We start from the raw sequence: 17,951 nt of genomic DNA on the forward strand, positions 1-17,951 counted from the left end.
GGGCCTCATTATGCAAACTTGTGAAACCAGACACCAGAGCGTAATCTTTCGAAAACGCCTCCCCTGCTGTTGCCCTGGCAACAGGTGACACAAATCCTGTCAGAGCGGTGATGTTACAGCCTTTCAGAAAAACAGCCATGTGCAAGTCAAAGCCCCCAGGAAGTGCGCCAGGCACTGATGCAAAATTTACATAGCGGCCAAAAGTGGAATTACACTGTCCGGGTCGGTCACGTGACGCTCAGTGGCCCAGAAAGACTTTTCCCCATTGACTCACATCAGGAAAGAGACATCTGTAAAACAGTGAATACATTTTATACATTTATCCAGATTTAAACCATCCAGTCCGATAACATTTAAAAAGTGTAAAAGAGCTGTGAGATTAAATTTTATTAGGCTACTAAACTAGTGACACGCTAATCTGGAAGTCTTTTGCTCCACTGGTGGAAGTTACCCGCTCGGCCTCACTCTGCTGCTGTGAATCTCTAAATACGCATGTTCTTTGGGCCAGTAGATCCAGGTATTTTACTTATTTCTAAACCCAGAAAAAGAGCTTTTTCTGCTTCCTGCGCCACTGAGCAGCTCTCAAAAGAATGAACGAGGCCCCGCTCCCGGGGCTGTATCCAGACTTCCTATAATACATCTATGATGTGAGCAGGAGGACAACAATAACAACAACGGGCGACTACAGAGCCGTGTTTGTGCTGCTGTCTCTACTGAGTTTATTAACACTGTTGGTTCTTGTGCGTGCGTTCGCCATCGTCGTCTTGTTTGCACTCAGCACTCTGTAGAAGAACGTCTTTATATGCAGTCATGTGGTCTTCTTCTATGGTGTGTCATTACAAAGTTACACTGCCAACCACTGTCTTGGCATGCATACCAAAGTGTTTTTGCAGATCCGTGCACACGAGGCTACAATGTTATCATATGAATGCAGATTTTGTAAAAGGAAAGACATTTCCATTATTAGCGGGCCGTTCTTGTCTCGACTTAGATGGCAAAAAATAAAAAGAATAAACTGAAAACATCCCTGAGCGCGTTTACATAAACATTGATGTTTTAGTTTTGATTGTATTCGGGTGTGAACATGAGAAATTTGGCTGATCATATCCCTGAATACGTGATAACAGTATTCAGGTGTCTGATGTTGGATTGAATTCTTCCTCCGCTGATTTCAGGTGGATTCTTCGTCTAAACAACTTTCCCAAACTGTCACCTGTCGAGTCGCTCTCACTAACAAACCTAATGCTGATTGTAGTCGTTACGAGTGTGAACGTCCAGAACAGCCTCCGCAGCAGAGGATGGACTTTTTTGGAGGTGAAAGTGTGTCCCTCTCCTGTCCTCTCCTCCCCCTCTGTCTTTCTTTCTGTCCTCTGTCCGTTCTGTGTTCTGGGTGTGAAATGCCAGAGGGTCTGAGCTCCCGACACACTGACCTTTGACCTTTGAGGAGGGAAAGGTCTAATTTAGTCTACATGCTGGCACCCTGGTGACTGTGCACACACACACGCGCACACACACACACACACACGCACGCACGCACAGAAGCAGTCAAGTGTGAACTGTGGCGAGCGTGCAGGGTCAGTGGGATCCCCCTCATATATGAACAAAACATTCAGTATACAGACTCTCCTCCCTTACAAGGAGCAGTCTGCTCTCTGCAAACATGTTCCTCTGTGTGAGGGCACCAGGGAGGTTAAAAAAGACGTTAGTCATCCAAGATTTTATGGAAATATACCATTCATATTTTAACCCTTTGAAACCTGGGCAATGTGAAACATGGGAAGAGGGTGATGAGCAACTTAAGAAAAAATGACCCCAAAATTAGCAAAAAAGTTGTAAAAAAAAAAAATCTCACAAAAGTAACAGAAAATTACAAATAATAATAATAATAATAATAATTCAAACAAACAAAAATGAAAAGAAATGACCTGACAAAACTGTTCAAAAATGACTATAATTCCATAAAAAATAATTACATTTATAATTGTGATTATTTTAAATACATTTTTCCAGAACATTTTTCCTTTTTTTAAAAAAAATCATTGTCTAAATATACAAATTTCTTGAATTTTGCAGGACATTTCATGTCAAGTTACTCATTGCCTTTTTGAAAGAAATTAAATGACTTTTCTCAGAGTTCAAAGGTTTAAATACTAGTGAAAAGCATCTGAAGGCAGCACAAAAAAGTGATGTTGATCCACGTTTCAAAGGGTTAAATCTCAATTAATCTCTGTATTTTAATAGTGAATCTCAATCAATCACATTTTTTAAATCGTGTTTATTATTCCGTTAATTTGCTTGTCAAAACAGTTTCAAAGTCGATATGGACGATGTAGGTAATTCTTACCTGATCGTCTTGATTGGGAATCAAATAACAGCTTTGTTACTTTTCAGGAGTTCCTGTTGAGTAGTTTCCTCTGATTCACACAGCTGTGTGTGTGAAACTATTGTTCCCTGTGACGGTTTGACATATGACTGATCACAACATGCCATCCCGAGGGCGTCGCTCACGCTCTGCAGTCAGTTTCCGACCATTTAGCCGTGCTGTTTAAAACTTTGATTTAGGAACCGTTTACACGAAATCGTTCTCGCATGAAATGTTAAACTTTTGTTGCAGTTTGGTCTTTGCTTCACATGAAACAGCGATCTGGAGGTCTCATTTCTGTATGAAAAGCCAGTATACTGTCTGTTCTCAGTTCATCCGTCAGGATGTCAGTGATGATACTGACGAAGTATCAGGGTCTTTAACCCTTTAACACCTGGATCATCATCAGTTTTCTTGTGCTTCATTTAGATGCCTTTTATTAACTTTTAAATCACTGAAATCAATGCAAATTAGTTTTAATTCTGCCAAAAATATGTGAAAAAATACAATAAGCAACTGCAAAAAATTAGTAAAATGTGATAAAGAAATGATATGAAAATATTTTTCTTGCAAATTTTTTGGGCCATGTGTTGTTAAACTGTGTGCATGCTTGAAGGAAAAAATGGGTCACCCATTTTCATTTCAACCACTCTTGTTTGTAATTGCACTCCACGTGGCGAATGAGCACTCAGAAAAGAGGGGTAAGGGTAAAAACGATAAATGGAATTGGGCCTAAACCCTAATTTATGTGCTCATACACTGTTTTCTGGAGCTCTTTGTCTGCAACAACATTTTGTCGTCATCGACCACAAAATTCTGCTGTATATTTTCATCCTTTTGTCGTCCTCTTCCTCTCGTGTCAACAGTCTTCATTATGAGTAGCATTCCAGCGTCGGGCCCCGGGGCGGCACCTCCTCATTACGTCGTTACTGCGGAGAAAACGCAGCTAATGTGACAGCTGCTATTGTTAGCGGAGCAACACGGGGCCGCTCAGTCCGCCGTGTTTCTGTTCCCTCGGTCACCAACCTGCTGTTCAGCCGAACTCCTAATGAGATCCAATCACACAGACGAGTCTCCACAACATGTTTCTGTTTCAATCTAATCGCCAACAAACAATTTCTCATTAACCGCTCAAACTGAAGAATTAATGAACCACATGTCAGCCAAGACAATACAGCAGCCAGAGTGAAATGAAATATTTTGCTGCCACTTTAGAGACTTTTTTTTAGGTTGCAGCCTTTCAACTTAACAACTCCTCACTTTGTCTTTCTGCAGGAGTGAATCATAACAAATATATATATCGTGTTAGAGTTGAATTGCTAATGCACAAATATATAAAAACGATAAAACACAAATGCAAAAATGAGTGAAAATATTTGTTTTGTAAACTGAATGCTGAATACTGAAAAAAAACAGCTGCTTTTAGTCCCAGTTAGTTCAGCTTTCTTCTTGCAGATGTTTACCTGCTGTTCAATTTTCTGCTGTCACAAAATGTCCCAAATTTTAATTAGATTTTGAGTCCCTTTTGCAGTAAACCTACAATAAATAAAGTAAGCAAATAAATGATGGGAAAAAATTGTACATTTATACACAATCACCAGATGCCCTGTGTTTAGTAGATGTAGCAAAATGCTAATGTGCAACACCTGTCCACAAGAGGCTTTTTTTAGAAAGAAATTCAATAATAAAAATAAAAGAAAATGCATCCACAAACTCAACAAACAACAAAAAAACACGAGTAAATCCATGTACACGATACACCCACAAATATCACACATACTTCCTTATAGATATATCCACAAATTAACAATTAAAATACATCCCCAAATCCATACACAGAAAAAATCTGCACAGATGCAAAGTACAGCTGTGTCGACAGTAAAATTAAGGAACAAAAGTGACGTCCTCGTGTGTTTCTCTGTGACTTTGTGTCTCTGGTGTCACTCACAGTAAGTGCACAAGTGACAGGACGCTTTAAGGATGTAAAAATAACTCCTCCATTGTTTAATGTGACACTAATGCAGCGTAACCGCAGCGGAAACTATGGTGGACGCGTCTTTATTTATGTCTCACTGTTACAGAGTCCATTATGAAGACGGACGGAGATGATGTTTAGTCTGAGGGACTTAATGTGACACTAAAACGTGTTTCTTTATTAAGACCAAAGTCTAGTTTTTACTCGTGTCTCCGTCAGTCGTCTTTCTCACCACTTTAACGTGAGTGGACGTTAGAGTGGACATGAGAGGAACTGCAGCGTTCAGCACTTCTGTTAGGCTTCATTTTTCAGCCTCGGAGGTTGGTGCTTGATTATAACTCACTAACCTACACGGCAGAATACAAATATTTATTTCTGACCTTTTGTGTAGCACATGGCTCAGACACAATAAGACTTTCTAGGCTCTGAAATAAGAAGTCTTAATGATTTAAAAGTTCAAAAAATATAAATTAAATTATTAATTTATATTTATATTATATTTATATTTATGTTATATGATTAATTAAATTATTAATTAAGCTTGTGTGCTGTTTGGGATTTGTTGTAATTGTTTGAAATAAAGATGAAAGTGAATTTTTTTCTTTGCAGGACCAAAGCTGGACGCCGGGCAACTTAACAGTTTCACTTTTGTGTGTGTGTGTGTCTCCATGTCCTTGTCCAATCAGGAGACTGGACCTGGGGTTTCAAGGCTGTCAGTTAGTGGGAACAACGAGGGAACCAGTAAGAGAAGCTCACGCAGACCAGAGCATCACCATCCTGCACGCCAAGGTCGCTCAGAAGTCCTACGGCAACGAGAAAAGGTTCGATTCTGTGAAGTTTTTCAGACGGTTCGCTGATTAACGCGCAACACACCAAAAATACACTCCTCAATTTCTGTCCTCACAAGAGGAAAGAGGAAAGACTACTGGAGGAAGTATTCACATAAAGTACTAATACCACGCTGTGAAAATACTTCTGTACATATAAAAGTGCTGCGTTCAGAACTTCATGTAAGTAAAGTAAAATATTTTCAACGATCTGTAGCCAAAATGCTTAATGTAAAAATACTGACTGTGCAGGAACATTCTTGAATTATATTCGATCAGAGCTGCCTAGTTTTAACCATTTGATTGGATTTTGGTCTGAGTTTAGGAGACGGGGGGGGGGGGGTCTCCTGATCAGCTGTTTAGTCTTTACATCCGTGGTGGCTGCATCAGGGTCGGCGGGCAACACGAAAATGCAGAAGTACAGCCTGTAGTTCGAGCAACAGACCCAAAAGACAGCAAAACATCACCAAATGATGCGTCATCTGGTGATGTTTCGCCGGGCGAAGTCTGAACCGTTTTTTTGACCTGCAGGTTCTTCTGTCCTCCTCCGTGTGTTTACATCAGCGGTCACGGGTGGAGAGTCATGCAGGACCATCTGAAAGGTGAAGAGACAACGATAAAATCAATTTTAGAAGAAAATGTGTCACACAGGTCTTTGAATCCTCTGTTCCTCTCTTCTCTTTCTCTCCTTCTTCATCCCTCCATCGTTTTTTCTCCTCCTGTCGTCTCCATCCAGCTGCCGGCTACGGAGACTCTGTGTACCGAGTGTGTGGTTACATGTGTCTGGACAGCTCCAGCCAGTCTCAGGCCGAGTCCTTCAAACTGGTCTTCGATGAACAGCCAAACTCCAGGGTGAGAGCTCTGTGTGTGTGTGTGTCTGTGTCTGTGTCTGTGTGTGTGTGTGTGTGTGTGAGTGATTTATCTGATGTAATGCCATGCACATACCTGTCTGACGGTGTCCGTCCTCACTGTCTCTGCTCGTCTGTCACATTCCTTCAGGGACAGACAGATTTTCTGGAAGTTTAAACTGGCCTTTGTCCCGCCTCAATTATCCCTGAAATTCCTCCATAAACAGTTTGACTCCGTCCATATTCTGTTTTTGTCTTCAGTGGTGGATCACATTGATATTTACACAGTTGTAGATTTGTAGGATGTATGTGTATATAATATTACATCATCAATAAAAAACAATGTTAATTATTTCCTTTGGGAAAAAAAGAAAAACTTTTATTGGAATAATCTGTTATTGAAAGGTTGCTCCCCGTTTCTAGTATCCACTTTTTTTGTGTTTATTTTTGGAAAACACGTCGTACAAACTTTTTTGTTTCATCACTCCAGCGATCTGTGGTGATTTTAGATGCATAACAAACTTTTGTCCACGATGCAGCAGCCACACCAGAAAAAGTGAGTGGAGTCTTAATGACTGACATCAGTGACTGAAGGGACCTCAGACCTGCAGTGTGTTGTGTCTGAGCGACAGACAGATCTGTGTCTGTTTACCCAGACGAGACAATCACCTCGTCTATCACAGACCGCTGTTGACTCGACAAACAGTCGTGTCTGACAGAAAAACTACGCTGCTGTAAACTCTGTTTACTCGCCTCCTCCTCTTTCACTGGCTGACAAAATTAAAACAAGACGTCTTACGTCCTCGTCGCTCCGTCAAATGAGCCAGTATCACTTGTTATTAGAAAGACTGTTTTTAAGAATTAAAAACCTTCAGTTATGTTTTCAAATATTTCTTCATCTGCGAAAAAATCCCTGAAGAATCTCCGTCTTTTCGACATTTTTAACATGCTGCATCGCAACGCAGCCTTTGAGGAGTTTCAGTGTCCTGGAAGTACTAAGTCACTCACTCGCTAAATGGCTCGCTCACTTGTCGTTTTTCCTCATCAGATGTTTGCGTGTGCCAAGTCCCTTTTCATCTCTGATCAGGACAAGAGGAAACATTTCTGCCTGCTGCTGCGACTCTTTTTGGGCAACAGACAGGAAGTGGGTTCGTTCCAGAGCCGGATGATCAAAGTCATCTCCAAACCGTCTCAGAAGAGACAGTCCATGAAGAACGCCGACCGTGAGTCACCTGTCTGTGTTTTTTCCATCCAGCAAATCGATTTTATCATTTAAGAAACACTTTCACTTTTGAGCAGATATGCTTAAATCTAATCCACACATTTTATGTGCAGTTTTAGTTCTGTTAACAAACGTTTTGTAAAATTTGAAAGTCCTCTTTTGCTGTCTTTTCCTCTTATAACTTTCATTAGTAATTTCTAACATGTGAAAACCTCAGAGGATGCTCTCAGGTTCAGCTGAGTGATTGGTTGGTTGTTATGTGTCATGACCTTTTGTATTTGTGGGGTCACTGCAGAGTCAGACTTATTCAGTCACACACACACACACACACACACACACACACACACACAGTAACTTGAGTGATCTGATGTCACCTGATCTGCTCTCTCAGCTCAGACTGATGTCTCCTTTAACTGCATGTGTGTGTACGTGTGTACATCTGTCTTTGTGAGGACCATTTTGAGTTTAACACTGTGGAAAATGGGGGTCGTATGCAAAACACATCATCTGGTGGAGTTTTGCTGGCTCTCAGGCTGTTGATCAAGCTACAGACTCCACCTCTGCAGTATAGAAGTGCATCAGGAGGCAGATCCGCCCCTCTCTCTCTCTTTCAAACTCAGACTCAGATCAAATGGTAAAACTAGGCGGCACTGATCAAACTTGAACAAAACTGTCTGAGTTGCCTTTTTTCTCCTTAAATGTATATTTAAAACATATTTTAGTACCCTGTGCCACTGTAATACAATATTGTGTCAGTTTGCATCACGTCACCAGCAGGAGTGTTAACTGGTTGATTGCGCTGCTGTGCATTCAAGTAGTTTTAGGTAAGTATAGATAGATGAAAGATGTGTGTGTGTGTGTGTGTGTGTGTGTGTGTGTGTGTGTGTGTGTGTGTGTGTGTATGTGTGTGTATGTGTGTGTGTGTCTGACAGGTTGCAAACGATGCATCGACCAGTAAAATGCACATTCCTGCAGACAGAGAGGGACTGAGCCTGAGTTCCTGTTTCTGTTGAACAGTGTGTGTGTTTCTGTGTGTGTGAGTTTAGTTTTTACAGTATCTCCCTGTTTCTGTGTGTATGTGTGTGTGTTTTCAGTGTGTATATCGTCGTGCTCCAGAGTCGCTTTGTTCAACCGTTTACGCTCACAGACGGTCAGCACTCGTTACCTTTCAGTGGACAGAGGAGCCTTCATCGCCAGCTCCAGACAGTGGACAGCCTTCACCATCACCCTGGGTGTGTGGGTGTGTGTGTGTGTGTGTTTGTGTGTCACCACTTGTGTGTTAACTGTATGTGAGTCAAACATTGACTTATTCCTCACTGTGAGGGTCGTATTGTGGTCATTATATCCCTGAATGGACCGTTTGAGGTAAAGAAAAAGAAAAAAAAACAGATGATCAAAAAGTGGTTTTACAATCCAGATATTTATCATGAATGTAGATTTTTCCAAAAGAGAAACTCCACCCTGAATTTTAATTATTTGCTCTGTACACGTAGCAGCACAGAGTATAAAAAGAACACAACACGTGACCCCTCACATACCGCGCTACATTCAGAGCTTAACAAGATCTCCGAGGCTCACAAACAATAACGTTAAATGCACTGAACAGCAGGGTTACAGCTGCGCACTGACACTCCCCCACAGACACACAGCACAGAGACTCTGGTAGTACAGCTGCTCGCTCTGCAAACACACGAAGCCAACAATGAAGTTATAAAAACTGCAGTTCCTCTAATGTCCACTTGAGGCCGACCCCAAAACAGAGTCAATCCCTATAAACCTTCATGTTAAAATGCCGAACTTTACAGCAGAAATAAACATGTTTTCAGTCTGGAACAAAAAAAACTATTTGGTCTCTGTTGCTAATTTTAAGGCAATTTCCATCACAGATTAAGCGACACTTACAAAAAGTCGATAAAACACAATTATGAGATGCCTGCATTTGCACTGAGTGATTTTGTGCGACTTCTCCTCTGGTGATAACATCCCAGTAACCATGGTGATGGATGTTCAAGACATTAGCAGCTTTATTTCTATTTCAGCCACCGCGCTATCCGTCATTATTTCCAATCCAAGGCCACGCAGGCATGTTATGGAGTCATGATGGAAAGATGAGCCCCTTTTACGTGGGAGCGGCCACGTATGAGGGATTTCTGGGAGCTGATAGTCCACGATTTCACAGAGGAATTTTGGATTCAAAACTTCCAGATGATCAGCTCAACTTTCTCAGAGTTATGTGATGCAATAACAGCTCTTGTAGCTCCTGCTGCATCGTGAAGGAGCCAGTTCCTGCTGACAGGCACATAGACACAGCATCATGTGACCTAAAAAAGGTCACATGCCAAATATGACTTTTTACAATCACCTGAAATATCACCACATGCAATAAATGGGAGTTTTTGCTGTCGTTGCTGAAGTGTAAAAACATCCCTGCTGTTAAATGAGGCTCGATGATCAGTGATCAGGATCAGATTCATCAGAAATGAGCAGGTCGACTTCCTTTAATGCCATCTGGCAAACTTTTATTCAGTATTATGAGAAAATAACAGTGTGATGCTGTTTACAGATTTTTGCTATCATTTGGATTTAGGAGCCTTTGATTTATTTTTAGTTTTTTAGATGAGGGGGTCTAAATTTTTGTGTTGGTTTCTTTAGAGTTCTCAATCTCAACCTGAGCCCAACAGGTCCCAGCCTCACCTCAACTCACCTCCTGCCCAGTGCATGCTGGGATAGACTTCAGCTCCTCACAACCCTGAAACTAGAGAAGCTGCCAAGAAAATTAATAGATGGGTGGATGAATGCGAGACGATTTCAGACATGTTTGGCTGTTTTTCTCTGCATTCCTTCAGCTGGAGTCTCTCCACGCCACAACGATAAACACGCTGCATCATCTCGGAGATATATACATCTGTGGAGTCAAGACACTGAAACGGGGTGAACACCGGCATCAAACACGTTAGCTTCCAGTCGCTAGACGGCGTCTGTCACCACCCGGCCGGTCGGCATAAATACAGTCAGTGTGCGAGCGGTTACTCCCCCAAACACGCCTGGAAAAGTCTGAAGGTGTGAGGTTATTTATTTAACACAGTTAAACCCGCTGCACACAGACCTCCCACAACCTAAACCTCAGTCACCCAGTCTGCAGCCCCTCGTCTCTACTGTCACCACACACACACGCTTTTTATTTGTCTTTATTCATCTGTTGGTTGAAATGTAGGCTGTAGTTTGTTTGTTTTTAATAGGAAATTTTTAATCAGACTGTAATGACTTGAACTGAGTGTGTCAGTGAATGTGTATGAATATTTATGTGTAATTCGTGTGTGTGTGTGTGTGTGTGTGTGTGTGTGTGTGTGTGTGTGTGTGTGTAGTGGAGGGCCAGCGTGCTGACCAAAGGGACTTTGTGCTGAGCGAAGGCTTCATCTGTTACGGCTACGTGGTCCAGTTAGTGTGCACAGAGTCTGGAGTAGCTCTGCCACCCATGGTAACACACACACACACACACACACACACACACACACACACACACACACACACAGATAAATGATTACAGACCTCTCTATTGCATTACACAGTAAAAAGTCCCTGAGCGTCTTTATAAGCAGCAGCTGTATACTTGTCTCCTTTTCTTCAGCGTAACAAACAAAGTCGCATTAAAAGGACCAGTGTTCAGCAGTGGTAAAATATCCTCACAACAGCTGGATTTCCTTCATCGCTCAGCTCAGGAAATTAAAACAATAACAACGAGGAATTTAGAAAAGTCTGTTAACTCGGTGTTTAACCCTTTGACACCTGAGCAAATTGGCTTGATTTCTTTCAAAAACATGGGAAGAAGCTACAAGTTGTAAGAAAACTGCCTATAACTTACAGAAAAGGAAGAAAAACAATAAGGTGGAAAAAAGATAAATATCTGTATCGATAAAAATAAATACAGAAATTGTAATATAATTGTAATAATTGTAAATATATTTTTCTGGACATTTTCCTTATTTCTTAGTATTACCTTCTGATAACCTTTCTTAATTTAATAATTCCAAACATTTCTTGCCAAGTCACTCATTTTCCTTTGAGCCATGTTTTTCAGATAAATCAAACCATTTTTTTCAGGTTTCAGAGGTTTAAATTCATGTGAAAGGCACCTGAGATCTCTGAGAAATGCTCTTTCATTCTGCTGTGTATGTAAATATTTAGTGAAATGACAATAAAACTGAACTGAATTGAACTGAACGTAGTACAAGAAAAGCCATGTTGTTCCAGGTTTCAAAGGGTTAAATTTCTATTACTCTGGAAATACGCCCCGCTGACAAGATCCTGAGCGAGACTCTTAATTCCTTCAGTCATGCAAAATATGGAAAAGTCATGGACTTCCACAGTCTCGTGTTCCAGGCCTGGAAAAAAATCTATAGAGTTTTGGAAAAGTCCTGGAATTTTGTTGCGTGTGTTTAAATTAATTGTTGGGATAATCTTTTGGGGATAACTTCCCACATGATGTAACATAACAGTGAATTTAGCTGTTGACGTAATGTAGCTTTAATATGAGTCGATTAGGGCTGCTCGATTTATCGTGTTGTGCCGTAGTCGCACAGAACGACACAAATGGGCGCACTGGCGTGGAAAAGCAAAAAATAAAAATGATAAAACCTCCCTGTCGGCAACCACCGCCACGCTGCCTCTGTGGGAAACACTGCAGTGGGTTCATCTTTCTGCTTATGTACGATAAAAGTTTCCCCGTATGAGTGTTTGTCAGACCACAGAGGGGCGAAGAAAGATGTCTGTCTTCTCTGATTATACGACGTTTCTTCCGCACAGTTTAGCTGTAATCTCTCTGAGTCTGTATGTTTTACAGATGTGAGTTTGTGCAGCTGTTACATAACCTGCTAATCCCATAAATGCTGTTATTGTTAAACCCGACCTCCACTTTAAGTTAAACTTAGACAAACCTCTTAGCAGAAAACCCTCACAATTCGCTGAGCGGACTCTTTCTCCTCCGAAACTGCTGTCATAACAACCCCAGCTGCTGCCTGACGCGGAAGCTACGTCCGCACGCCGCGCCTCGATATGTTTTTGCACTTGAGGCCTTTTTGCTTCACGGTTTGTTTGAAGGCAGAGAAATGTTTCCTGCTGAGTCGTTTTGCGTGACGACGGCTCGGCTCTGTTGTTTGGTTTGTGGTCGGCGTTCGGGCGCTGAAGAGGTGAGGGGGGACGAACAGACCGAAACGTTCAGCTTGGATCAGCAGCTCTGAAAAGACTTAAATATAAGGGTTTTGATTCTGTGCGTGCGGTGCAGTAAAGGGTGTGTTTGAATGTGTTAATACTTAAGATCGGGGGCTCAAGGTCTGCAGATACCAGAAGTAATTCATCGTGCAGACCACCTGGTTTTTATTCAGAGCGCACACCTTTTTTAAAATCCCATCACCGAGCCGTCCGCTGGCTGCGTCAGCTTCCTGAGGGCAGCTGTGTTATGTTTCAATTTAAACTCTAAACTCTGCATTTGTTATGTCGTATAGCTCCTGTACGTTTGTATGTTTTTAAGCTCTGTTGTTGCTCCCCAGAGACTTCAGAGTTCAGTCATGTTAAACATTCAACCCACATGAGAATATAAGTATGCAGTAATTCTGGTTTATGCCTAATTATGACTTTTTATGTATGTTTCTTAGGAAGAAGACTCTTCCTTGCTAAGTTACAAAGTTGCCTCTGAATATTAAAAATATAATGCAGGAGCTCAGGATGTTCGAGTACCTAGTTAGTTAGTTCTTTTTTTTTCAAAATGCTAAATAAAATTGGAGAACAAAATAAAATATGAGCAATAAAAACACCAGAAAACCCATCGGACATATTCAGTAAACAAACGTTAAATATTTAATGTCCCAAAAGGAGCAGGAGGAAGTGAATACTTATCGAATCCTACCGTTTTTAAATTTTAAAAAAAATGTAAAAGAATTTTAATTTTAAACATGATCGTTACCAATTTCTGCCCCAATATTCACCATAAACACCGTGATCTAATCTAACGAGACTTAAGATAAAAACAAGAACAGATCGATCCGAATACACAGACACACACACACACACACACACACACACACACTTCCCTCTCTGTTCTACCAGCTCATATCCTTCAGTATATTGTTTATATAAACATGTTTAGATTTACATGTTTTCAGTTAAACCTGTGGATTCGATGTTGGTCTCGTTTTATTTCTCTGGTTCCTCCTCACAGAGCTGCCGCAGTGGCTGCACACTTTCAGTCTTTTCAAAATGAGGTTTTGCTTTATGAGAAATTCCTGTGAGTGTGTTATGACGTGAGTCCTAAAGGAATCCACTGATGTGCCTGATTTGCCGCATCAGTGACGAATTTAAAAGCCTCCGTCCATAATTCTGATACCGTGACAGAAAATATCCTCTTAATTATTCAGACAAAATGACATTTGGAGTCCAAAATACATTCCCGAGATTTTAGGTGAAGCTTCTCGAATTCATCTTTTCCCTCGTGTCGTTCGTGTCTCAAGGTGATCCGTAAGGTCAACAAGCAGCACGCCATCTTAGACGTGGACGAGCCGGTCTCTCAGCTCCACAAGTGCGCCCTCCAGTTCAGAGACGATCCAAACACGTACCTGTGTTTATCCAACGACGCCATCGTGCAGTACCAGGTGAGACCCCCTCACTCTCCGCCTCTGTCTTCTTCTGCTCCTCCTTTTCAAACGTCTCCTCCGTCCTCTCCGTCCCTCCAGGCTCCGTCCAGCGTCAGAGACCCCAGCAGGGTGGTGCTGAACGACGGCTCCTGCTGGACCATCATCGGAGTGGAAGCAGTGGAGTTCACCTTCAATCAGGGTCCCGCCTGCATCCAGACACCAGTTACTCCTTTCCCCGTCATCACTGGGCTAGAGGTGAGCTCGACAGGTAGACGGGTACTAACACACACACACACACACACACACACACACACACACACACACACACACACAACAGCTGGGTCTAATCTTCATAGCAGCTGCTGATTTTAATCAACTCATCCTTCAACTACAGAGATGTTGCAGCATCAAAGACTTTTTTTTCTATTTTTTTAAACTTTATTTAAAAAATGACAAATAAATCCACCTTGTACTTGTCAGTTTTACTAAGTATGTATGTGAACGTGATATCTCAGGAACGCTACAGGGGAAGTTAATGTGGCACAAATGTTTGAGTGGACTCACTGATGAACTGATTTTGGTGGTCAAAGGTCAAGGTCATGGTGACCTTGTATTAGTCTCATTCTTGTGAAAGACACATCACAAGAGCACCTTTTTGTGCCCCCCGTCAGCGATAGCAGAGGCCTGAGGCGTGTTTTTGGGTCCGCACGTATGCATGGCCATTCCTGAATTTCCACAAATTTGGCAAAAACATCCACTTAGACGTAATAAACTAATAAGAATCTGGTGGTCAAAAGTCAAAGTCACGGTGACCTCGAAAAACATGTCTCAAAGGATATAATGATGAAGTTCGGACATTTTGTATCAAAGATGTTAAAGGTCAACTTCACTGTGACGTCATAATGTTCTGCAGAAACACTTTTCTGTCCGTTACTCGGCGTCATATCTCAGAGAAACTCGCCCGCTGTGTGGAGGCAAACGAACGCATGGAGATATTTGTAGAATATTTTAATTATAAAATCAACCACAAAAGATGTAAAGACGCTCTGTCACCATCATTAATCACCATTATGTTGTAATGTTAGCAGCTGAAAATAATACAAACGTATGTGTGTGTGTGTGTGTGTGTGTGTGTGTGTGTGTGTGTGTGTGTGTGTGTGTGTGTGTGTGTGTGTGTGTGTGTGTGTGTGTGTGTGTGTGTGTGTGTGTGTGTGTGTGTGTGTGTGTGTGTGTTACTGCAGGTGAACGGTGGAGGACATGTTGCCATGTTGGAGATCCAGGGAGAAAACTTCAGCCCTCATCTCAAAGTCTGGTTTGGAAACAGCGAGTCTGAGACGATGTTCAAGTGAGTGAGACACAGAGACAGAATGTGAGAGGACAAAAGACATTTATTAAAGTCAACAGACAGTAAGAGGAGAGGACGATGAGGATGGAGAGAGGCAGTCAGACGTGATGATCTGATACAAGAAAGATGAGGGAGATGAAGGGGAAATCATACTAAAATTAACCCTTTAAAATCTGTCGCGATGTCACTTCACCTCACAAGTATTTAAAGATTTGTGAGAAAATGGTGCAATTTCTTTCTAAAACATTAGAGAAGGGTAAAGTGTAACTTGGTAAGAAATTTTCCACAAATTGCAGGAAAATGTTGAAAAGCAAGAAAAACACATTTCTAATTATCATAATAACATATTTAGAATTATGTTACAGAATTATTATAATTTTTTATGCTTTTTTGAGGTCATTTACTTGTTTGTTTTTTGTTTTAATTTTTTAAAAATAATAATTTTAGGTAATTTTCTTGTGCTTTTTGCTAATTTTTCATTTCTTCTTTCATTGCTCAATGTCCTCTATATGTCTTTGACAGAATTCAAGGTTCAAGCTTCAAAGTTGTTGTTTTTTTTTTTAGTCATACCCAAGGGTAAATCCAAGACGAGATATCACAACAAGACAGATTTAAAAGATATTAAAACAAAATACATAAAAACAAGCATCTTCTCGTATTAAAATATTAAAATAGTACCAAAGAAACAGAAGAACACACACACACACGCACACACACACACACACACACACACACACACACACACTCACTTGAAGCCAGTCTGCTCAGGTTTCAAAGGGTTAAAGAAAACATCAGTGTTTTAAGCTCCTTTAAGCTTTAAGGTGACGTACAGCAGCAGCAGATAAAAAGCTCATCAGACAGACGTTTTTTATCCGTCAGCGTGACGACGTCTGAACGCAGTGACCCAGAAACCCGACAGGAGGGCAGAAACCTCCCCGCGGGCCTGTTAACAGGCGTACAGTGTTACCTGCAGACACTCGGAGCAGCACTTGTCATTATACTTTACTGGCCGGCTGCTCTGTTGTCTGGTTTCCTTTAATAGCTGCTGGAAAGTCGGGGGGCCTCTTGGGAAAAATACTTTGTTTCAGACGGTTTTTATTTTGCTGCAGATCTGACAGAAGGAACGCCGCTTCAGGCGAATAAAATACCTGCTTTTTTTTGGATAAATTAAACCTTTTAGCTGTTCGAACGGTGAAAACGTGAAAGTAGACTGAGAGCAGGCAGACGTTAAACTGTTTGCTGTGGTTGTTTGATTAGAAAGTGATAAAAGTGTCACACTAGTTTGAGAGCGCAATTTTGGCCTTTTCTTCCACCCAATTTCTTGGTTTTGTATCCCGAAGTTATTATGAATAAATAGTTGTGATTGAGATTCGGTCTCTATCACAGAATAAATATATAAATAATCTCGGTTTATAGCTGAAAGAGGGCAGATGTCCACCTGAGTCAGACACACTTCGTATTTGTGCTACAAAGTTATGTGTCGTTGCTTTATGTTGCGTGCAGGTGTATTTAGTGCTAAAATGCTGTCACATGTTGTTGCTGTGTTGTTGTTTCGTACTGTTGTTCTGCTGTTTTACTTGGTTTGTGTTCTGTTTTGTGAGTTCCTGTTTGTCGTAGCTGTTTGTGTCTTTATGGCGTCCTGCTGCTGTTGTTTTTTTTTACCGTTTTATAGCTTAATAAACATTTTGCAAAGGACTGCTGTTTAAAATTAGCCTGCTGGCTAACGCTGGCACACGAATGTGTGTTGTCCTTAAAAATAAAATAGAATACAAATAGAAAATGCTTGTATACTGGGACGAGGACAGGAGTCAAACTAACCGGCCTGATCGAGCTTTAACTGTAGCTCGACTAAACTGTGCGTATAAACGTGTTGACTGTCCTTCAGCAGAGACATCGACATATTGCATATGTAGCATTTTTGATTTACGTTCAGGTGTTTTTTCGAGCAGATAAGTTGCACATCGAACTTACTGGACGAGTCATCTTCACCTGAAAATCATCATATTTTCCAAAAAACAAACCACAGTTTCCGGCAGGACAGACTGAACGTATGTTTTTCTTTATGGAAATTCCTCAACAAACAGCAAAATAACTGCTTTCAAATTCTGGGTCAACTGAAATATAATTTGCTCAGTTACATAATATTTGGTGCGGAAGCGCCACTTAATTTGCCATAAAAGCGGCTTTTATGAGCAGCCGGCTTCACGGACCTGAGCGCTGTCGCTTAAACTGAACTTTAATTTGCCCCTCGTGCTGCCGCTCGGCTCTGCCGCTGCTGCCTCTGCGGCCAAACGAGAAGCAACGGCACGAAACAGCCATAAATAAAAGAAATATGACCCTTCGACTGATTGTTAAAGCAAAAATCCACCTAAAGCAGAAACTGTTGACACAATCACCTCAAACCTCTTAAAGGTTCAGTCCACCTCTGAACAAACGACAGATTCAGACGCTGAAAAACAGACACGGTCCTGACGCCCCCGAGAAAAAAGAAAGAAGGAAAGAAAAAGACAAGGAAGAAAGAAAGGAAGGAAAAAAGAGGGATGGATGGAAAGAAGGGCAGAAAGAAAAGACAAAGGGAAGAAGGAAAGAGAGAAAGATTGAAGGATGAACACCCTGATGGAGGGACGGATGAAAGAAAGAGAAGGACAGAAGGAAGGACGAAAGGAAGGAAGGATGGATGGACCGAAAGAAGGAAGGAAGGAAAAAAGACAGATGGATGGATGGATGGATGGACTGAAAAAAGGAA

General features: G+C 41.3%; 1 protein-coding gene across 1 annotated transcript in view; it reads left to right on the plus strand.

Moving 5' to 3' along the window:
* rbpjl (recombination signal binding protein for immunoglobulin kappa J region-like) overlaps positions 1 to 17,951 on the plus strand; it is a 41,421-nt gene that overhangs the window by 9,320 nt on the left and 14,150 nt on the right. Inside the window, exons 5-13 of the mRNA XM_088070756.1 lie at positions 5,024 to 5,158; positions 5,696 to 5,766; positions 5,901 to 6,016; positions 7,061 to 7,235; positions 8,329 to 8,466; positions 10,600 to 10,712; positions 13,738 to 13,878; positions 13,960 to 14,115; positions 15,102 to 15,205. Of these exons, the coding sequence (XP_087926882.1) occupies positions 5,024 to 5,158; positions 5,696 to 5,766; positions 5,901 to 6,016; positions 7,061 to 7,235; positions 8,329 to 8,466; positions 10,600 to 10,712; positions 13,738 to 13,878; positions 13,960 to 14,115; positions 15,102 to 15,205 (1,149 nt within the window). The remainder of the gene's footprint in view (positions 1 to 5,023; positions 5,159 to 5,695; positions 5,767 to 5,900; positions 6,017 to 7,060; positions 7,236 to 8,328; positions 8,467 to 10,599; positions 10,713 to 13,737; positions 13,879 to 13,959; positions 14,116 to 15,101; positions 15,206 to 17,951) is intronic.

Source organism: Plectropomus leopardus, chromosome 2 (genome assembly GCF_026936395.1).
Source record: "Plectropomus leopardus strain MGB_pleo_1.0 chromosome 2, ASM2693639v1, whole genome shotgun sequence".
Lineage (NCBI taxonomy): Eukaryota > Metazoa > Chordata > Actinopteri > Perciformes > Serranidae > Plectropomus > Plectropomus leopardus.